Raw genomic sequence first — 23,052 nt, 5'->3', positions numbered from 1 at the left:
ATTCAAAGTGGATTAAGTCGGTTCTCTAAAAAATTTTTTTTTCATATGCTTACAAAAGAGTGACAGCATCGGGCGATATGGTTCCAGCCCGTCTTGCCATAAAACATAGTTCTGCATCACTCAGGGAATTTCGCAAAGGCATTCAGGGAATTTGGAAATGTCAACTTGGTAGACACCCTGTGACTTTGTTAGACTGTGCGGGACCAAGCCTCTGCGGTCGCGATTTAATCCAGCAGCTGAACAGCGCAGGTGCTCCAGTAGTTAGTTTTGTAGAAGACTCGGCGGCAACAAATGAATCGAGCGAATCCAGCGTGAACAGCATATTCAGTGACTACCATGACGTGTTCTCCGAGGAACTGGAGCTAATCCAGGGTCTCCCAGCCAGCCTGCACATCAAGAAAGGCGCCGTACCCAAGTTCTGTAAGGCCAAACCCATTCCATACGCGCTACGCGAGCGAGTGTCACTCGAACTATTCCATTTAGTTTCTCTGGGCGTGCTGTCGCCGGTGGCACACTCTGAATGGGCAACGCCGATAGTCGTAGTTCTTAAGACAGCGCAGTAAGAATCTGCGGTGATTTCAAGGCCACAGTAAATCCAGCATGTGCAACTGAGCAATACCCATTGCCAATCATTGAGGATATGTTTGCCCGATTACATGATGGGGTCTATTTCAGCACTCTGGATTTACAGGATGCATACAATCAAGTGGCGCTAGACGATAACATGAAGAAAGTTTGCGTCATTAATACGCCAAAAGGGCTATTTTGCTACAATCGACTTCCTTTCGGTATAGCCTCTGCGCCCGCGATATTCCAAAGAAAAATGGATGAGGTATTGGCTGGCCTTCCAGGAGCACAGGCTTATCTTGACGATGTGCTCATTTCCGAAAAAGCGAGTGACGGCGGTGAAAGGCTGAAAAACGTCTTAGAGCGCTTCCGAGAGTGCGGTGTAAAGCTAAGGTTCGATAAATGCAACTTGCGCAGCCCGGCAGTAACTTATCTAGGCCATCGAATCGATCGTGATGGGCTTCATCCGACAGAGAAAAACCTTGACGCTATCGTGCGGGCACCGAGCCCGTGTAATGTCAGCGAGCTACGTTCGTTTTTGGGTGTGATTACTTTTTACGCGAGGTTTCTGCCGAACATGTCAACCAGACTTGGTCCATTGTATCAACTGCTTGAAAAGAATGCATGTTGGCAATGGAAACAGCCTCAAGAGCTCGCGTTTGATTTAAAACAGCCAAGGTTTTTGTTCATTTCGACCCTTCGAAGGAACTTAAACTTGAATGTGACGTGTCTCCGTACAGTGTGGGAGCTGTCTTGTTTCACACGACCAGTAACGTTCACAGGCCCATCGGTTTCTGCTCGTGAACATTAACGCAGGCGGAGCGCAACTATTTGCAGCTCGATGAGAGGCACTGGTACTGGTATTCGGCATCACGAAATTCCGTGACTACCTTCTAGGTCGGGAATTTACCTTGGTGACTGACCACCAGCCATTGTTGGGCCCGTTGAGATCGGACAAGCAGATGTCCACAATGGCCGCCGCACTGATGCAACATTGGGAACTCCACCTGGGGACCAACCGCTACCAGCTACAGTACGCACCAGGACGACAGAAGCTGAATGCTGACGCCCTGAGCCGACTTCCGCAGAGATCTCCGGAATCTGACGACGATGGTGAGCCGCCCAAATATGTGCTGTCGCTAAACCAGCTGAACAATGGTGCCATAACGCGTGAGCTGAAGGCATTAACGGCTTTTGACCCTGTCCTGGTCGAGGTCAAACGGTACATATTACTACATATTACATGGGTGGCCCAGAAATGCAAACGGAATGGCCCGGGCCGTACTGCCGTTTTATGACCGTAAGCTCGAACTATCCGTAGCACATGAACTGGTGTACTGGGGTAATTGGGTCATAATACCGACCGAAGCTAGGGAGCGAGTGCTGCATCTTCTACATGAAACGCACCAGGGTTCACCGGCAATGAAGTCTGTCGCACGTTCTTTGTTCTGGTGGCCAGGCCTTGACAAAAATATTGAAGACGTGTCTGCACAGTGCCAGAACTGTGTACAAAATCTGCCAATGCCAACTGCAGCTCCCGTCGTTAACTGGCCTGAAACAGGCGAAAGGTGGTCCCATATTCACATTGACTACGCGGGTCCGATCTGCGGAAAAATGATACTCGTAGTAGTCGACGCACGCACCAAATGGCTCGAAGCAATACCTTTGTCGCATGCCTCAACGCAGACTACCATTAACTGTCTGCGTGGCATTTTCAGCAGGTTTGGAATACCGCGCACGATCATTTCTGACAACGGGACCCCGTTTGCCAGTCAAGACTTCGCGTTGTTCTTGGCAAACAACAACATTGTGCACCTTCGATGCGCTCCATACCATCCCCAGTCTAATGGTGCGGCGTAAAGGGCAGTGCGAACTATAAAAGATCGCCTTCGAAAAATGACGAAAGGAAAACTGGAAGAGAACTTAGTACGGTTGCTTTTTAACTACCGGAGGACTCCGCGAAAATCGGTTAAATCCGCAGCAGAGCTACTTTTGGTTTATCAAATACGCTTACGCTTGGGCACATGCTTTCCTCCAGCACTTCCAGGACCGAAAGAGTACCAAGATGACTGGCTGCCGCTACCTGGAAGTGATGTGTATGCCCGCAATTACGGTGTGGGGAGCAAGCGGATGCCCGGTCATGTGAAGGCGACGTCGGGAGCGAGAATTGTGACAGTGGAAACATCAGACGGAGTCGTCCAGCGGCACGTAGACCAGGTCCACCCGCGACAAGAAGCACCAGGGGATAAACCGACAGTAGCTACAACCACCACACATCGCAGTGAGCCAGACCAAGCAACACAACTACAGCATCCATAAACGGTGAACCCGGATGAAGGCATAACTGCTCGGCGCATTCCAAATGGCACCCGTTTTCCAGATTTTGCGGCACCAGATATTCCGGTGGCCCGTTGCATACAGGTGTCGCCCAACAAACTCTGAGACGCTCAACGAGAAAACGCAAGCCAGTGCAACACTTTCATTTCTGAGGAGGAAGGAATGCTGCAACTTCACATGTTTTCGAAGTGCGCGCACCTCATCTGGCGATCCTTCAGAGTTTGGACTATCACTACTAACACGTGCTCCTTCCTATCTTCCTACCACTCGGCTACTTATAAATGCGCTCTACACCTTTGAATAAAGGTTCATTTTGTTCTACTGACTACGCTGATGCTTCACTGGTATGGCATTACTGCGAGCACGCCATGGCTATGCTACAATCTGTGCTAAGGCTGATGAATAATTTCAAAAGTAACCAGTTTTTATTAAAATTGAGCCGACGGTCCAAAAGTCCACTTTCGTGGGGTGTGTCCCCACTTGAAGGCAGCGAGAATGCTTATGCTTAGTTGAAGCCTTTAACTGCAACCTCAATTCTAAGCAGAGCCCCCTGTGAGTTCTCACTCAGTCTTCTTGGAAAAATAAAAAAAAATCGGCTTAAGTTTGATTAAATACGGTACTTGGAAGCAAGTCTCCACACATTAGAGCAATTGAGTAAGGCTTTGTACCATGTCATCTACATGTTTTACCAAAAAGTATAACAAATCCCAACTGTAATACGTGTTGCATTGTGCAGGCACAATTGGTCTTTTGTTTGGAGCGTCTCTGGGCCAACTGTATGAGGACTTCTCCAGAGCACTGGCCAGGTTCATCCACAATGTATTGGCCACTGGTTTGTTGGATGATATCTACCAGGTAAACTGTAAAGTTTGTTGCTGGGTTTTACATAAATGATACTGTAAGTAAGCTTTTTCCTATGGCTGCAAATTGCTGGCAAGATAGCATAGCATGGCACTTGTGAAATTGAGCAAGCCAGGCCAATACAAGCAATGAAGGAAGAACAGTATGTCAGAATGTGCACTTTGCCATGAGTCTAGTTGGAGCATGAGCACCCTTTAGTGGCTTCTATAATTGACGCAAGTAGGCCAGTATAAAATTTGACATGTTATCGATATGTGCCTGTCTCAATTCTAGTTTGAACTGGCCACCATTTCAAATAAAGCCAATTCTGGTAAGCTGTACCCATGAATAAACTGAACAATTTTTTAAGACTTCTGGGGTGTGATCGGAGATCGTTGTTAGAAAGGCACATTCAGTTTCTCCTCACTCAATTGGCCTAGGCCGTGCCGACGTCGTCAGCCACGCCCATTGGCATGGCTTAGGCCAATCGCATGAGGCGAAACTGAACGTAAACTGAACACACGTTTCGAACGACGATCTCCGATCGCACCCCTGTTTAGCTTCTCATAGATGCAATTCATGGCAATATACAAGGCATAAAGCAAGAACCAATTTATAAGGTCCCATCTTCATTTTAAACAGTCTATTGTATTTTTCTCTGACATCTTGAAAGAAAGTCTAGGCAAAGTAACTACAAATCATTGATACTGTAAGTATTGAAAAATTTAATATTTAACAAATAACTTCATGTGTTTTATACCTAACGTGAAATTTGGCATGTTTAATAGCTTTTTGCTTCATCATAATGGCTTGCTTGTGTTTGCTTAAATACTTTTTTTTTTTTCTGTACATAGGATGGCTTGTTGACTCATCTAAATATCAACCCGTGGATTCAGAAAGAATGGCCATTGCAGATCTACTGGCGTACATTGTCAGTGCTGGCACAGGCAAGTATTGGTGTGCTATGCTTAAACTCTGCCTAGAGATTGGAAGGAAAATTGGGCTGTTCAAGTAGGATAGGCATATCTAATGTAGCTCCACTGTAATGGGCACTACCATGTTTACTCAATTCTAATGTGCCTTCGGTTGTAATGTGCACCCATTTTAGTCGCAAAAAAAAAGTCCTTTATAGTACCGCGCACCTCACACGTTCAAGCAGAAATAAAACTCTCATTTAGAAAAACACATTTACTTACAATGCACTAAAGTTGCAATGAATAGAAAAGTTGTACTTTCGCCTGAAAGCCAAAGCATCGATTGTGATAGCAAATTAGTAGACAGCGATACGAAGTAAGGATAGTAGTTTTATTAGCCGTGTAAACTTGTGAACATCCACTTACGAAATTAAGCATGTCGTCACTCGTGCACAAGCATACATGAACACGTCTCACTCTATGACCACGGTAACTTGCTATCAAAACAGGGGAGTGAGGGAATTGACCTTCGTGCTGCCTCTCGCTTCAATAACTAAGCAACGAGAACGCAGTGCAGCACGCCTAGATGGGTGGACTCTGTCCCCATCGCAAATCGCTTTCAAGATAGGGCCCGTGCAGCTGTGCCATACGCAGCAGCTGCTGGAGTAAAATGTCTCTCCTGTTTGCACCAGTCCCGCATGCAAGTTTTGGGAACTCCGAACACCCATGATGCAGCCCGATTTCCATTGGTCTCCACACACATGATCACTTTCCTTTAAAGTGGACCATCGTGATGAACTCGGTGTGTCTTCGCAGTCAGCACTTACATGCTGATAGAGTAACTGTAGAAAACTGGAAGACAGACAGTGGACTAAGCACACATACTACAGCACATGGAGGAAGCTATGGCAGTTAGGCTCGAAACACATACAAGGCGGTCATCTTGAAATGCCTATGACAATATGGTAATGCAGATTTAGGGTTGTACTTGATTCTAACGGTCATGCAATTTTTGAACCCGCTTTATCGGGAAAAAAGTGTGCAAGATTCGAGTAAATACGCTAAATAAAATTTTCGTTTTTGAAAGCTGCATCAAATAAAAAAAAATTTATGGGGTTTTACGTACCAAAACCACTTTCTGATTATGAGGCACGCCGTAGTGAGGGACTCCGGAAATTTCAACCACCTGGGGTTCTTTAACGTGCACCTAAATCTAAGTACACGGGTGTTTTCGCATTTCGCCCCCATCAAAATGCGGCCGCCGTGGCCGGGATTCGATCCCGCGACCTCGTGCTCAGCAGCCTAACACCATAGCCACTGAGCAACCACGGCGGGTGGCTGCTTCAAATAGCTTCGCTTTGTCTTCAATGAAAAAAATTTTGAAATATACAGGAGAACCTGGGTATATAGAATTATTGTCTATATCGGAACAGTTGTAACATCCCCTTGGAAATCCCATGCATAAGTATAGTGCTGTACTGCGCATGTATCGTGTGTATAACGAAATTCTTGATATAATGAAGTATTTAACTTTTCATAACCTTTTGTCCATAGAACACCATGTATTTAGAACCTCAGTATAATAGTGTTTATATAAACACACCTCTCAAATCGTGTGTTGCGCGATGAGAACGACGAAGTGGAGTCACATCATGTTCCTTATAAAGTACAAGTGCGATAAGATCCTATCATACCCCGCGCTCTGTGTACTTTAGGTGTGAGTGAAAGTGTGGGAGGGTGAGACAAGAAAAATGGTGACTTCACGAATGCCGTCTTCCCGCGCGAGCAGAGGGAAAGAGGGGAGGGGAGCGGGCTCATGGTAATGTGATCAAGCGCGTGCGGAGGGGGGAGTGGAGAGGGCGGGGGGTAAGTTGCTGCAAGTTTCGATTTCTGGCACGCATCTTGGCCATGGTTGCGCATGGCTGTAAGTGTGGCTGAGCGCATACGAAGCTTCATGCCTTGCTTTAGAGGCAAAAAGTGGGTGTGCCGAGACGGCATGGCACCATGTAAGCTGGCTTACCGTGCGTTTAGTATTGGAAATTGCGTAATCTCGAGTTACGGTGACGCATTGGAGTTCGCTCCATTCGCTCCCTGCTACTGGCGCTTTTCCCGATAGCGTCATCCCAAGTGGTGGTGGTGGGGGCGAAAAGCTTTTTTTTTTTCTTCTTTTTTTTTCTTTTTTTTTTCTGCAATAAAGAGGTGTGTGGACCCCTAGTGGGAACCCACATACTAGGTGGTGTCCCTAGTCCGGGTCCCCATTATTCGAAGTCCTGGCTCTCTGGACCAAGGCCCTTTGGGCTTGATGGTCTGAGCAACCAAGCAGGGCCACCTCCCAGTCCTCTCGTGTAAGGTTGGGGTTGGGGGTTAAAGCTGAATTTCGCTGGCCTATACCACGTGGTAGGTATCTGCTGCCATGCCACAGTGCTCGCACCTCCAGGTGACCATAGGGTCAAAGTGTTTCATAATAGCCAGGCATAACATCGTGTTTGTGAAAAGTCTCAGGAGCACGTGTTGTTCGCCCTCCCAAGCCTTAGCGGGCATAGGGTATCGATGATGACTATTTTTTATAGTAGTCTAGAATTTTTCTAAATGTGGTGAGGAGCTGGCCCTCATCCTGGTCCACGGAGTCTACCCAGGAGATGCGGGCTCGGGCAGCTGCATTCACGGCCTCATTACCCCCTAGACCCGGGTGACCCGGGGTCCAGACAATATGTTTTCTCTGAGAATCTGATTTCTTTATGCTCCAGCACAATATTGTTGCAGGAAGAAAGCAGGCCCAGGAGTGTAAAATAATGTATTGTGACGCTCTTACGTGCATAGCGGGTTCACGCCTCAACAAACAGTATGCGGGGGCACCGAAGAGTGGTGAACGAAGAATACGACGTGTGGCTGGCTAGCTGAATATCGACAGGCGCTCAGCAGATCAAGGCCATCGCATCTAACTCTACCCGGCTTCAAAGTAACGCCTTTTGTGGGCGTAACAGAGCGGTGGAGGTGCGGGGTACGACACAACGTACCACGGAGTCGCAACATCTAGAACTTCGCCGGAGCCGTCGTCTTGCCGGTCTCTTGCCAACGACCTTCCCTATGGCTCAGGACGGAGGTGGACAAATGCCAGCTCTAGTTTCACCTGCTCAAAGGTCAGTGCCAGTTGGACCTTTGCAGCACTACATGGAACCACGCTCGTTCGCGGGAAAAGTGGGCGAAGACGTCGACGAGTGGCTGACGCACTACGCAAGGGTGAGCCACTACAACCGTTGGGATTCTGTCACTCAGCTTGAATATGCCGTACTCTTTCTGAGTGAGACAGCGCTGATGTGGTATGAAAACCACGAAGACTCACAATGTGGGAGCGCTTCGTTGAGGAAATTAAGATGTGTTTTGGCGACTCCTACGCCAAACAAAAACTCGCCAAGAGAACACTAGCTTAAAGAGCTCAAGCTCCTGGAGAAACATGCACTATATACATAGAGGAAATCCTCAAGCTGTGCAAAATCGTAAATTCGCAGATGTCTGAGGAAGACCGTGTCGGACATCTCCTCAAAGGAATTGCCGAAGGTGTATACAATTTCCTCATAAGCCGGGAACACGTTGATTCCGTCTCAGATGTGCGTCATTGCCGTACGTTTGAGACGTTGAAACCACGTCGCATTGTGCCAAAATTTGGACGCCTGGCGAATGTGACAACCGTTGCCAGCGTCGATGAGAGCCCGTCTGCCGATCTTTCGTCTACCATACGGCAAATCGTGCATGAAGAACTGCTGCGGCACCAGGAACTTGCGCGCGACGTCATACCTGATACTTATTACCCGCAACACATGGCGCCTGCCGCACCCTGCTCTTCCTGGCAACCGGCGGTATGTGTCACAAATGTCAACCACAGAGGAGCTCCATGGCCACGTGAGGGCACATTTACGCCCGAACACCGACCTGCAGAACACCCTCGCCCCAGCAGGTTTGCACGGAGACCGACCGTTCCTCCTGTGCAGCAGGCTCAGCCGCTTTGCTCTGCTACACGACCCCCCACGGCTGAGCGCTTCGAAGGGCAGTTCATTGATCGTCGTTTACCTGTGTGTTATAGCTGTGGCGACTTGGGTCACATTGCCAGGTACTGCAATCGCCGCCAACCACCGAGGTTCGACCAATCAACGATGTCTAGGCGGTACCGCGCTCCTCTGGGCGAAACATATTCGCCGTCGCACACATATTTAGGAAGCTTGCCTCACCAGCACCCGGAGCCACTGCAGAACCATTCTCCATCATCCGATCGCAGCTTGACACCACCACCCGCTCCTCGTGTAAGCCGGTTGCCCTCTCCGCGTCGTCGATACCCATCGCCACCTCCGGAAAACTAGCCAGCGCGGCCGTTGGAGGTGAAGTCGCTGGACAATCTTCGATGTCGACAGAGATACCTCCACCACTCTGTTACGCCCACAAAAGGCGTTACTTTGAAGCCGGGTAGAGTTAGATGCGATGGCCTTGATCTGCTGAGCGCCTGTCGATATTCAGCTAGCCAGCCACGTCGTCTTCTTCGTTCACCACTCTTCGGTGCCTCCGCCTACTGTTTGTTGAGGCGTGAACCCACTTTGCACGTAAGAGCGTCACATTTCGACAGTATCGACAATATTGACAGGCGCTCAGCAGATCAAGGCCATCCATCTAACTCTACCCGGCTTCAAAGTAACCCCTTTTGTGGGCGTAACAGTATATTTACAACTGAGGTTAATGGCGTTCAGACAACTGCCAGACTTAGTCTTCCTCTCGTCCAATCCAACTCCTTCCTTCCCTTCACCGTAACATCACCCTCCCGGCGGAGTAGCTCCGTCCCGGTGCAAGTTATAGAGCCTCACTTAATGGGGGGACATAGGGCTTCAGCCTGGGGACGTGAACAACATCGCTGGTGACGTTGGGAGGCACTGAAGGCTGACCGACTGGGGTGATCTCGTATGTCACGTCGGACAGTTGGCGTAAGATCTGGTACGGACCAGAATAACGGGAAAGTAGTTTTTCCGACAAGCCGACGCGATGCGAAGGCGTCCCGAGAAGGACAAGGGAACTAGGTGAAAAATGGGAGTCTCGGTGCCGAAGGTCGCAGCGTCGGTTTTGAGAAGCTTGCGAGACTGTGAGGCGATGACGGGCGACTTCTCGGGCCTGAGCGGCTAAGTCAATAGCATCGCGAGCGTAACCACTGCTGGGTGATTGTACTGCGGAAGGTAGCAACGTGTCAAAGGGCAAGGTGGGGTCGCGGCCATACATAAGGGAAAATGGTGAAAATCTGGCAGTGTCATGACGGGACGAGTTGTATGCGAAAGTGATGTATGGTAAAGTGACGTCCCAGTCGTGGTGATCGTCGGGAACGTACATGGCCAGCATTTCTGTTAGCGTGCGGTTGAGTTGCTCAGTGCAGCCGTTCGTTTGAGGGTGGTACGCGGTAGCAATCTGGTGTTCTGTAGAACAGGAGCGGAGCAGATCGTCGACGACCTTCGATAGAAAGTAGCGGCCGCGATCCGTCAGCAACTGGTGAGGGGCACCGTGGTGCAGGATAACGTCGTATAGTAAGAAGTCGGTGACATCTGTAGCGCAGCTGGTTGGTAGCGCTCGTGCAATGGCATATCTCGTGGCATAATCAGTTGCTACAGCAATCCATTTGTTTCCTTTGATGGAAATTGGAAAGGGGCCAAGGAGATCTAGGCCCACACGGAAGAAGGGCTCTGTAGGGATATCAATTGGCTGCAGCAAACCAGCGGGAGGCATAGCATGTGTCTTCCGGCGCTGACACAGGTCGCAAGAAGCGACATAACGGTGCACAGAGCGATAAATGTCGGGCCAGAAGAAGTGTCGCCGCAGGCGGTCGTAAGTACGAGTGATGCCCAGATGTCCAGCAGTAGAAGCGTCGTGAAGTTGCTGGAGCACGGCTAGTCGAAGGTGCTTGGGAACGACTAGGAGGAGCTCCGCGCTGTCGGGACGAACGCTACGACGGTATAACGTTTCATCGCGCAAGGTGAACATCCGGAGGGACGGGTCATTGGGCGAGGAGCTTAAGCGTTCCATAAGTGTTCGAAAAACAGAATCTTTGCGCTGCTCGTTGCCAATATGGAGGAAGCCGGAGAGGGATAGAACACTGATGTCCGAGTCTGCATCAGTATCGTCCGGTTGATCCACGGGATTGCGGGACAGGCTGTCAGCGTCTTTATGCAGGCGCCCTGACTTATACATAATAGAAAATGTATATTCTTGTAGACGCAAGGCCCAGCGTGCAAGTCATCCAGTTGGGTCCTTCAAAGAGGAGAGCCAGCAGAGGGCGGGATGATCAGTTACGACGCACAAGCTCCGACCGAAAAGGTACGGCCGAAATTTCGCGACCGCCCACACGAGCGCGAGACATACTCTCTCAGTAATGGAGTAATTTCGCTCGGGCGGGGAAAGAAGGCGGCTAGCGTAAGCGATGACATGGTCTTGGCCCTGTTGACGCTGGGCGAGGACAGCGCCGATGTCATGACCACTCGCGTCAGTTCGTACTTCAGTGGGCGCAGAAGGGTCAAAGTGTGACAGAATTGGGGAAGTTGTAAGCCGCTCAATCAGGGTAGAGAACACTATCTCCTGCAGTGGTCCCCAAGAGAAAGAGACAGCTTAAGAAGGTCAGTGAGAGGGTGAGCTATGTCGGCAAAATTTTTCACAAATCGCTGGAAATAAGAGCATAAGCCCAGAAAACTATGGACATCGTTTGTTGAACAAGGTACAAAAAAATTTCGCACGGCGTGAACTTTCTGTGGATCGGGTTGGATCCCAGCGGCGTTTACGAGATGGCCAAGCATGTTCATTTCACGGTGACCGAAATGGCACTTGGAGGAGTTTAGCTGAAGGCCAGCCCCACGAAACACTGAGAGTATGGTTGTGAGGCACCGCAGATGGCTCTCAAAGTTCGGCGAAAACACAATCACACCGTCGAGGTAACAGAGGCATGTAGACCACTACAAGCCGCGCAAGAGAGAGTCCATCATGCGCTCAAATGTAGCTGGCGCATTGCATAATCCAAAGGGCATGACTTTAAATTGGTACAGACTGTCCGGTGTGACGAAGGCGGTTTTCTCGCGATCCATCTCATCGACACTAATCTGCCAATAGCCGGAGCGGAGGTCGATTGATGAAAAGTATTGGGATCCATGAAGGCAGTCAAGAGCGTCATCAGTGCGAGGCAGGGAATAAACATTCTTCTTTGTTATTCTGTTGAGGTGACGATAGTCAACGCAGAAGCCCCACGAGTTGTCTTTCTTCTTTACTAAGACAACTGGTGATGCCCATGGGCTACTTGAAGGTTCAATGATGTCCTTGTCCATCATCCTGTCTACCTCTTTTTGTATGATGGCCCTTTCTGTTGCGGAGACACGATATGGCCACCTATGAATGGGGCTGGCGTCACCGGTGTTGATGCGATGCGTGACAACAGATGTCTGGCCAAGTGGACGGTCGTCCAAATCAAAGATGTCTCGATAAGATGACAGGAGGTGACTAAGAGCTGCTGTTTGCTCGGAAGGAAGGTCAGGGGTGATCATCTTAGAAACATCGTCCGTAGGCGTCGAGTACGGAGGAGTGGGTGACAAAGGTCCGTTGGTACTGAGGAAGGATTCAGAGGTCAAAGAAGAAACCTCAAATTCTTTCAAAGGAGTGATATGCGCTATGGCAATACCGTGTGGCAGCACATGCGACGAAAATCCAAAATTGAGGATGGGCATGCGAGTGCAGTTTTCGCGGATCCGGACTAAGGTGCTCGGCAGGGCAATATTGCGCGACAAAACCACGTCAATAAGCGGCGACACGACGTACTCGCCATCAGGTACGGGAGGACAGGGCGTCAGGAGGACATTTGTAGCCACTTGTGGAGACAGCCTTGCAAACTCAGCAGAACATGAGCGGTGTGAAGCACAAGTTGTTGCATCGGCAGGAAGCGGCAGATCCAACTGTACAACACCTGCGGAGCAGTCAATTTGGGCAGAGTGTTTCGAAAGGAAGTCGAGGCCGAGAATTAGGTAGTGCGGACAGTGTTCAAGGATGATAAATAGAACAACGGTATAATGGCCCCCAATGGTCACACGTGCTGTGCACATTCCAAGGACAGGTGAAGTACTCCCATCGGCAACTCCCACAGTGGCCAGCACGGCGGGTGTCAGTACCTTCTTGAGCCTTCGGCAGAGGGCAGCGCTCATAACTGAAAGCTGCGCTCCTGTATCAACGAGAGATCTAACAGGAACGCCGTCAACTTCAATGTCCAGTAGGTTTCCACATGTAGGCAGGGTCAACAGAGGATTTGTGGGCCGGGTCGTAGTTGCAGCTTCACCTCCGGGAGCTGTACCGCCTAGTTTCCCGAAGCGAAGTGACCAGTTGGAGAAGGGGACGAAGAGCGGTGAACGAGAGGAGACGGGGAGCGGCTAGATCTTGGTGGAGCACTGTCGGCGTTGATGTTCCTAGTTGGCGTATAGGGCGAGAAAGTGCGATTGTCTGGTACTTGGCGGTAGTGACTCGGAGACGACCACCGAGGAGGCGACGACCAGTGATTGCGGCAATGATGGGCAATGTGTCCAATACCAAAACAATTAAAGCAGATGGGTTTATCATCCGCTGTGCGCCAGTCAGCTGGGTTGTGACGGAGTGACGGAAAGCTTTGCGTCTGGGAGTGAGCAGCCGGAGAAATCTGGTAGGTGTTTGTATGGCGGACTGAGCAGAGAGATGGAATGCCCAAACTTGGTATTTCCTCCCGAACGACTGCTTGTATAAGGAAGATAGCAGGCACGCTTTCCCGACAGTCGGGATGAACTGGAGCCCGAACCATGGCCTCAAGCTCACGGCGAATGATGCACGCGATATCTTCCGGTCCTGTGGGCTGAACGAACCGCAGCGGGTCTTCGTAAGAAGATGTCGCGGTGGTATCTGGCAATCGGTCGAAAGCTTAAGTGACGCGGCGGCCCTTCGCTTGTTCGAAGCGCCGGCACTCCTTTACAATTGCATCCACAGTGGCACAATCCTTACACATCAGGAGATTGAAGGCATCGTCTGCAATACCTTTCAGTATGTGACCAATCTTGTCTGCCTCGGTCATGTTGTCATCAGCCTTGCAACAGAGGGCCAGCACATCCTGTATATACATGACATAGGTTTCTGTGGACGTCTGAGTGCGGCATGCAAGTTCTTTTTTTGCTGCCAGCTGACGACCAACAGGTCTGCCAAACAGGTCTCGCATTTTTTCTTTGCAGACATCCCAGCTCGTTAGGTCAGCTTCGTGTGTGTCGTACCATTGCTTCGCAGTTCCTCTTAAATAAAATATCACGTTTGCTAGCATCATTGTTGGATCCCACCTGTTGTTGTCGCACACTCGCTCGTACATTGTAAGCCAGTCCTTGACGTTGGCGTTGTCCATGCCACAAAATGTCCCTGGGTCCCGCGGATGAGTGAGGATGACCGTTGGCACGGGCTGCTGAGGCGTTGTCGCTTGTGTCGGTTGATTTGCCATTGTGGCGGCAGGTAGGTGACGTCTTCTGCGAAGTTCCGTGATTGTACCCCGCACCTTCCACCAAAATGTTGCAGGAAGAAAGCAGGCCCAGGAGTGTAAAATAATGTATATTTACAACTGAGGCTAATGGCGTTCAGGCAACTGCCAGACTTCGTCTTCCTCTCGTCCAATCCAACTTCTTCCTTCCCTTCACCGTAACAATATTCTTTCTGTCAGAGGTGTGATCCATCTGGCTGCTTAGTTACGGCACATCCCTCTCGAGTCCACAATCATATGTTTGGAAGAAGGGTTAGAAACAGCCATGGCAGTGGCCACTTCCTCTGCCTGTGTTGGGCCCAGGAGCTCTGAAGGTGAGCCCATCCACCCGTCGTTGTTGGTGAACTACTGCAGCCGTGCACCACACCCTGCGGTTTGGGCCAGCAATGCCATTGTAGTACAGTCAAACCCACTTATAACGATACCGGTTTTAACAATATATCAGTTATAACAATGAGAAGCTGCTGCGCCATCAACTTTTGTATGTTTTCCATGGTGAAACAGCCCGCTTACTACAATGCCCCGATGCCACATTATCGGTTATAACGATGAAGTTTGGCTGCTGGGTGTCCGAGCTGAAAGATAGTGAAATGCGAAATCCTTGAAAAGAAAACGAGAAATTCAAGCCACTGCACGATGGGGCGCTGCTCCAACAGCCACCACACGCTCATTTTCTAGCCATCTCTGCGCGCCTCTCTCCCGTCGCCCTTCCCCCCCTCCGAACATGAATGGGTTGCGCACACAGCTCGGCTGCGCCTACAGCTCTGCAACGCCCCACCCTCCGAAACACGAATGGACCATGCCATCTGCGCAGCTCGCAGGTTGCTCGCTGGCTCCTCATTCAGCTCAGTTCTCCAAACAGCTTAATCGCTCACGCTGGTCTTCGTTGTTTGTGTCGAAAATGTTCCTGGCCATGCAGTTTCTCGCCGCTGAAATGGAAGATGGCTGATCCGCCCGCTGATCATTGGTAATGCACGACGTTGCCGGTGAAAAGAAGGCATACGGCTGTAGATTTGGAAACTACATGCTTCTAGCCGATCAGGCAATCATCACGGCCATGCTTCCATTAGATAGCGACGGCAGCGATGACGCGGTAGGGCAGGCTGCCTGATGAGGTGACCGTCGCGAACGTGCTTGCATGTGATAGCGACGGCAGCGATGGCGCAGTAGGGTAGACTGCCTCAACATTATCCTCACAGGAGGCCCAACAGATGATTCTGTCACTCCGGGGCTTCGTTCTCGCAAAGAACCTTCCGCTGCACTACATGGAGCACCTGGATGCCTTGGAGAAGGATGTCGGCAAGCTTTACGTAAAGCATGCAAGGCTGACGGTCTTGGGGTTTTTTCGTGAAAGCCAGTGAGAAGTATGTGGCAAGATGCTTGTGGCGATCTCGCCTCAGTGTTTCTTCTGGATTTCTCAAGCTGACAGGCTGCCGCAGCAGCCTTCTTGCCATTTAAAGAAGCCTCTTTTGAGGCCACCAATGTGATGCTTCGGCGGTGCTTGCATATCACTTATCACCCGTGACCAGTTGTTATAGCAGTGCCATTCTTTAACGCCAACAACCACGGCTTGTTACTCACGATCGGAGCGCCCGGGAAGCAGTTAAACGAGTGAACACAATCAGCAGCTGGGTGAAGTAATTGTGGTGGGGAGAGGCACTGGCCTCCCTGCCATTATAGTTTTCTCACAGCAGCTCTGTCATCCCCCTATTTTGATTTTTTCATGCAACCCGGTTATAAAAATTATCGGTTATAAGAATGGAATTTTCGTGGCACCTGAATATTATTATAAATGGGTTTGACTGTATACACCGTCTTGTCTTCCATAATTGCACTCGAGGGCACGCGTCCACGCTGGTAGTCGGCCCCATGTTCTTCTTTATCCATTTTCATGGGGAGAGGGGGAACTAATGTGGTGCGGCGCCATAGTTCAGGTACCTGCACTCTGTCCTGTGTATGTACGTCATGTTGTATATGTAGCCTGTCAAGCAGTGCCTGTCCACAGCATGTTTGGGCTAGTCGTGTGTACTGATTTGTAAGGTGAGCTTCCTTGAATTCCTGGTACTTGTTGACTACCCCTAGTGCCGTAAGGGAGTGTTTGAGGTGGCTTATGTAAGGTCAAGTGTTTGCTTTATCAGTTTTCATATTGTGACATCTATCTTGTCGTTTTCATGTTTGCACAAGTGAAGGTAGGGCACCAAGTAGGGTATTCTACTAATGACGAAAGCATGTGCAAATCGTAAGGCATCTTTGCTCCGTAAGCCCCCCTTCTTGTTGGAGACGCGGCACACCATACGGTCCACCTGGTCTCCAATCTTGCGTAGTTTGTCCAGTGTTGTGTCCACTCACAATTGTTGATGGATGTACAATCCTAGAATTCGTATCTCCAGTGCCTCTTTGATATGTCCAGCATATAGGGATAAGGAGGTCTTTGTGTTATCTTTAGGCGATGTCCTAATGTGGACAAACTCTGATTTGGTGGGTGCACATTGGACGCTACAGCATGTAGCATATGCATCCACCACGCTAGCTGCTGCCTGGAGGCTTTCCTCCATATGGCCCAGATTTCCCTCCGTTGCCCAGATGGTGATGTTGGCATACAACACATGCTGTACCCCTCTGACATTCACCGGTTGAGTGGGGAGGTGCATCATCGCTATGTTAAATAGCAGGGGCGACAGTACCACCCCTTGTGGTGTGCCCCTTGTACCCATGTGATAGGGTCCGTATTCTTCGGTTTGCAAACTAATTAGTGCTGATCTTTGATGTAATTGAAGGTATTGGTGCCACAGTTTGTGGTACTGAGGTGTTCCAATGTGACACTGGTTCACATTGTCAAAAGCCCCTTTGAGATCGAGAGCAAGTATTACTCGGTCATTGTGAGGCATGGCTGTGGGTTCAAGGACCTCCCTTTGCAAGTGCAATAGGACATCCTGTGCCGATTCGTGCATTCTGAAGCCAAACATTGTGGCTGCGAAGTCCTCCTTGTTTTCCAGGTACTCCGATAGGCGATCCCATACCATTTTCTCCATCAGTTTCCCCATGCATGAAGTCAATGATATAGGCCTGAGATTGTCCGTATTGATGAGTTTGCCTGATTTTAGGATGAAGGTGACAAGGGCCGTTTTCCACTTTATTGAAAGGGGAGTTTCCCCTTGTTAGATAGAGGTGATGTATTCGAGGAGGTGTATGTACACAGCATCTGGTAGGTTGGCCAAAAGTTTGACCATGATGCGGTCCCTACCAGGCCAGGGGCTGTGCCTCTCTTAATTTTTGCAAAAGCTGCTTTGAGATCATGCAGCTGGAATAATGCATCCAGCTCCAGATTTGCCTTGCCCGCATAGAGATACTCCGGGCCACGCGGGTCCTGCTGTTGGCAGAGATACTTGTCCCTAAGTGTCTCCGCTAGCTGTGTTGCGGTCCCTTGGAAGTTATGAAGAGCTCTGTGGAATTAGTTGTTTCCCTCTGTGTTTGTGTGGGGTCAACCAGACTGCGGAAAAGTCGCCATGTATTTTTCTGTGATATTTGTCTTGCGGCCATCTTACATCTGTCGACCCAATTGGAGTCTGCAAGGTGCGAGGCGTACTCTGCCGCTTTTTGTGTAATGTCTTGAATTCATTTGCAAATGGTTCGGTGATGTTTCTGCCTTTTCCATCGTTTTGTGAGACCCCTGCGGGCCTCCCAAAGGTGGAGAAGGTGGTTGTCCACTGCCGGCATGTCTTCTGTTGTGTTCATGTGTTTCTCATGAGAGCATAGGGTGGCAGTAATGTCCTGTGCTGGGGCTGAGAACGCCTGGGAAAAGAGGTTGCTGGGGAAAGTGGACATGCAAAAAGCATGCCAGTTGGGAAGTTTGGCCTGTGTGATTGGTCGTTTTAAAGGTTTGGTATGCACTACGGTATTGATGATGCAGTGGTCACTTCCTAATGTGTCATTCATGTTGGTCTATTCAACGTGTTGTATGTTTAGTCATGGTCAAGTTGGGACACGCGCCCCTGGTGACTGAGTTTCCAGTGCAAGTGGGGTAGGCTGGGTCTATATGTAAAATGATTCTCAGGGTGGACATAAGTTCTGCATCCCCTCACCTCTTCTCTCTCGTATTCCCACAACCCGCACGAGACAATGAAGTCCCCGACGATCACAAGGGGGTTATGTCCAGCCGTTTTCAGTCTGTGCCCTGCTGAAGATGTTCGCGAAGGTAAAATTGTGTGTTTCAGAGGGGCACTAGATATCAAGCACGTATACCACTGGGTCTGTTCTGCGCTTGGGTAATATGGACACCATGGTGTAACAGTAATCTATGTTCAGGTCGAGGTCAACCTCCTGTGCCGTGTACGATACACCCTGCACAGTGTTATATCCCCAAATTTTGGCTTGGGTGCCAGGTTCCTTTAGAGCAACCACAGCAACAGGATATTCCAGAGTTTCAAGGTAGGGGCGCAAGTGGGCTCATTTATGCCTATCCCTAAAGCCTCTACAATTTCACTGTATTATGAAGATAGGTTCGGACTTTTTATACTTTCTTTGCCCGTCTCTAGCCATGATTAATTTGTTTTTTTAGGTGTGGCAGACTCGCTAAGAGAACTATACCGGTACCCGCATGGTATTGAGCGAGTCTGCAAACGCTTCATGCTCATCATCCTCTGTTGTGCGGGGGAATTCGGTAGGATGCCCAACCTCACACAGGAGGCTGGAGTGGCAAAAAAGGCGAGGGTTATTCTGTATCCATGTCTTAATATTCTGAGTTACCTGTTGCGTAACCGTGGCAATGATATGCTGTTTGGAGTTGTATAGCGGACTGTACCGTCTGGTTGATCAAGTTTTGGAGTTGCGCCATCTGCTCAGCAAATGGCGCCTTCGGCTGTTCCAAATTTGAGAGTCGAGCTTCTATGTTACTTTCAAGGTCGAGCTGGGCTGATGTTAGCATACTGCCCGAGCACACGGATGCTGAATCCTCACCTTTATCCATGGGTCCACTGTTATCGGCGAATCTGCCCTAGCGTTTTTGAGTGTGCTAATTTTCAGTGTAATCTGTTTGTTTTGCTTCCTGAGCTTTTCGAGCTCCTTGTACATTTTATGTTCAATGGAGGGGAGGGAGAAGAGGGAAAGGACTGTGAGGTGACTCCGGCCCAGCTGCTTGCCTGTGTTGGAGAGTTGCCCAGAGGAGGGAAATCTCCGGCTTTAAAGATTGGCGACTTCGACTTGGCCCCAGACTGGGCTTGCTTCTTCTGTGCTAGCTGCTGCTGCTGCTGACGTCTTGCTGATGATGTAACACCTCCTGCCTGGTGTGTTGACCCGGTCACTGCAGCTTCCAGAATTTCCCCATGCATTCTGCGGAGCCGGCGGGATGGGCCTCTCCTCAGATCAAACAGGACGGTGCACATTCGGTGCACTTGCTGTCCGTAATATCTGCATCTACATTCCTCCGGGTGCTTCCTCCGGGTGAGGGCAGTTGTCCAACCAGTGCCCCATCATGCCACAGCGGTAGCACGCCGCCAACATTGTTTGAGTCCCGCACACCATCACGTTTTGGTCCCATATGGGCCGAATGTTCAGGTCACCAGCCGCCACTTCGCCCACGTACTGGGCCACTGCTGATTCTACATCACCATGTTGGAATGCCATCTTCAGGTTCAGGATCCCTTTGGGCTTAAGTACCACAATCCCCGCAGGGGCGTCTGCATCAGCAGGCGTTTGGTGTGTTGCGACACCACGAACCCGAGCACACGAGGATTGGACCCTCCCGCGTGTAGCCGTGCGCGGCTTAGCCGTGTCCGGGGAAAGGGGGATCCTGGGGGTTGAGCCGATGCCGGGTGTTCGGACCTTTAAGGCCCCCCGGCGGAGGCAACACACCTCTTTGGCCTCTGCTTCACGTAGACGGCACCCCCGGACTGACCCACTTGGGGGAAATCTGTAGTTGCCTTTTCCTGTCTCTCTCTCCCTATTACCTTCGCCTTTCCCTTACTTTCCACCTTTCCTGTCTCCTTCTCATTTCTTTATTACTTCCGACCTTCCTGGCAGCGAGGGTTAACCTTGTGTGAGTAGCCAACCTTGGTTATGTCATATTGGGTTATAGTGGCAACGTACAGCTGGGGTTTGCAGGCCCTGTTTTTCAGGCCCTGCAGCGTCCCCTTGTTGGACTCCATGGTGGGTGGCTGGCGTTGCTGCCGAAAAATACACGTCCACACATGGCTACTTCCTTCCCTCCACTACCTGATCGCCCTCAGAAAAGAGGGCGCACCGACAAAGTCTTCCAATTTTTTGGCCGCCAAAAAGAATCGTTCCCGCGTTTCCATGTCATCCATTCTGCAAAACCAGATAAACCAGTAAGAACTATCTCACCCTTCCTTGTTTCGAAGTCATTGACTGAAGCCTTTGGTCCTGGATATAAGGCGTCGAGGATGGTAAGCGGTGATCTCCTCTTGGAGCTCCGCGATCAAAAACAATATGAAAAATTGTCAACACTAGTGTCATTTGGGGAAACCCAAATAATTATAACACCGCACCGCACGATGAACACCACCCGTGGTGTTGTCTCTGACGATGACTTGATGGAGCTCACTGAGGCTGAACTCTTGGAGGGCTTCAGTGACCAGAATGTTATGTTAAACGAATTAAGATGAGGCGAGGTGGAAAAGAGATCAAGACGAAACACCTGATACTCACTTTCGGCTCAAGTGTCCTTCCAGAGTCCATTGAGGCTGGTTATATCAAACTTTGTGTTCGGCCATACGTTCCCAATCCTCTCAGATGCTTTAAGTGCCAACGTTTCGGCCACAGTTCACAGAACTGTCGAGGCCGGCTGACTTGTGCCAAGTGCAGTGACAATGAACACTCCTCCGAAACGTGCCAGAACACTCCACATTGTGTCAACTGTGATGGCGAGCATGCCGCATACTCACGCGCCTGCCCGTCCTGGAAAAGAGAAAAAGAGATTGTTACAATCAAAGTCAAAGAAAACATATCTTTCAAGGAGGCACGTAGGCGGGTGTCATACCTGTCTAAGAGCAGCTTTGCCGATGTGGCGCGTAAGGGGGCAGCGTCACAACGGCCTCCGGCGGCTTTCCGACCCACAAGCAGTGAGTCGGCAGTTACGCCATCTGCCCCCGCGGCGGTTGCAGCTAGCGCTGCTCCGTCAACACAGCAGGGGGGACCATCGACCCCGAAGGTGGGCGCAGCCGAGGCTGCCCCAACCTCCCCGGCCCCTCCCAGCGCTGGCAACAGCCGGCGCAGCCAAATCCCGCAGGGTGCCCCATCGACCTCCGGGCTGGTGGGCGCAAGGGTCTTGCCTTCCGAGGCAGGACTCACTTGGAAAACTTCTCGCTCTCAAGAGCACGTGTCCGGCGCCTCGCTAGAGGCAATGAACACTACACCTGTCCTCAAGGCGCACCAAACGCCTAAGGAGCGGCGAGGCTCCCTCGAACGCTCCAGAAAGGGCAGAACCCCCGTTACAGGGCCTCGAAAGAGCTCTGTAACCTAAGACATCACTTCCATTTCCGTAAACACAGCACCAATTTTCTTTAAATATGGATACGCAAATCATACAATGGAATGTCAGAGGTCTTCTAAGGAACCTTGATGATGTGCAAGAACTCATCCATAAACACAATCCAAAAGTGCTGTGTTTACAGGAAACACACTTAAAACCAAAACACACAAATTTTCTTCGACAGCACGTTACTTTTCGCAAAGATCGTGATGATGCTCTCGCATCATCGGGCGGTGTTGCAATTATAATTCAAAAAAGCATAGCCTGTCAATGTTTGCAGCTACGAACGGCCCTTGAGGCAGTGGCGGTTCGAGTTATTCTGCTAAACAAACTTATCACTATTTGCTCACTTTATATACCCCCACATTATAAACTAAGCAAACATGAATTTCACTCCTTTATTGATGAATTGCTAGAACCCTATGTTGTTCTTGGCGATTTCAATTCACATAACTACCTGTGGGGTGACCCTCGTATAGATGCGCGAGGATGTATTGTCGAACAGTTCCTTCTTTTTTCTGGTGCTTGTCTGTTGAATAAAAAGGAACACACATATTACTCTCTTGCAAACAGAACCTATTCTTCCATAGACCTTAGCAGAGTCTCCCCGTCTGTACTGCCTGAACTTGAATGGGAAGTTACCGACAACCCTTACGGCAGCGACCACTTCCCTATACTGCTAAGATCACCTAAAGAAAACGAATATCCACCACACGCTCCTAGGTGGAAGATTGAGACAGCTGACTGGGAGAAATTTCGATCTCTTACTAGTATCTCATGGGCTGACATGTCTTCGCTAGGAATTGATGCTGCAGTGGAGTTTTTTACAGCCTTCATAATAGATGCCGCATATAAATGCATATCGCAAGTAAATGGGTTGGCATGTAAACGGCGTGTCCCGTGGTGGAACGACGATTGTAGGATCGCTCGTAAGAAACAAGACAAAGCGTGGGGGTTGCTACGCGCCTCTCCCACTGCGGAAAATCTTATTAACTTTAAAAAAGCAAAATCCGAAGGCAGGAGAACGCGCCGACATGCCAGAAGAGAGAGTTGACAGAAGTTTTTATCGGGTATCAACACGTATACAGATGAGGCCAAAGTCTGGAACAAGGTAAATAGCATAAGAGGGCGACAAACATACTCCCTCCCTTTGGTAAACACACAAGGCGATACCCTGCAAGACCAGGCTGATGTTCTGGGTGAACACTTCGAGCGCTTGTCTAGCTCCACTCACTATTCGGAGAACTTTGTTAAATATAAAGCTATAGAAGAACTCAAGCCTCTGAATCGGAAATGCACGCCAAATGATCTTTATAATCGCCCTTTTACCATTGCTGAACTTAAAAGCTTCCTTATCAGCATGTCGG

The 23,052-nt window shown here is 49.8% G+C and overlaps 1 protein-coding gene across 4 annotated transcripts in view; it reads left to right on the top strand.

Annotated features, from left to right (window-relative positions):
• Nucleotides 1-23,052, top strand: part of poe (E3 ubiquitin-protein ligase-like protein poe) — a 549,114-nt gene that overhangs the window by 131,279 nt on the left and 394,783 nt on the right. For 3 of the 4 annotated variants that reach the window (XM_075691124.1, XM_075691117.1, XM_075691109.1), the window contains 3 exons: nucleotides 1,465-1,680; nucleotides 3,641-3,759; nucleotides 4,599-4,691. In XM_075691124.1, the coding sequence (XP_075547239.1) occupies nucleotides 1,465-1,680; nucleotides 3,641-3,759; nucleotides 4,599-4,691 (428 nt within the window). The remainder of the gene's footprint in view (nucleotides 1-1,464; nucleotides 1,681-3,640; nucleotides 3,760-4,598; nucleotides 4,692-23,052) is intronic. The other variant, XM_075691133.1, reaches the window with a different exon arrangement.

The sequence above is a fragment of the Dermacentor variabilis genome, chromosome 1 (assembly GCF_050947875.1).
Source record: "Dermacentor variabilis isolate Ectoservices chromosome 1, ASM5094787v1, whole genome shotgun sequence".
Lineage (NCBI taxonomy): Eukaryota > Metazoa > Arthropoda > Arachnida > Ixodida > Ixodidae > Dermacentor > Dermacentor variabilis.
Note: the sequence above shows the minus strand (reverse complement) of the source record. Positions and strands in the feature narration are given on the sequence as shown.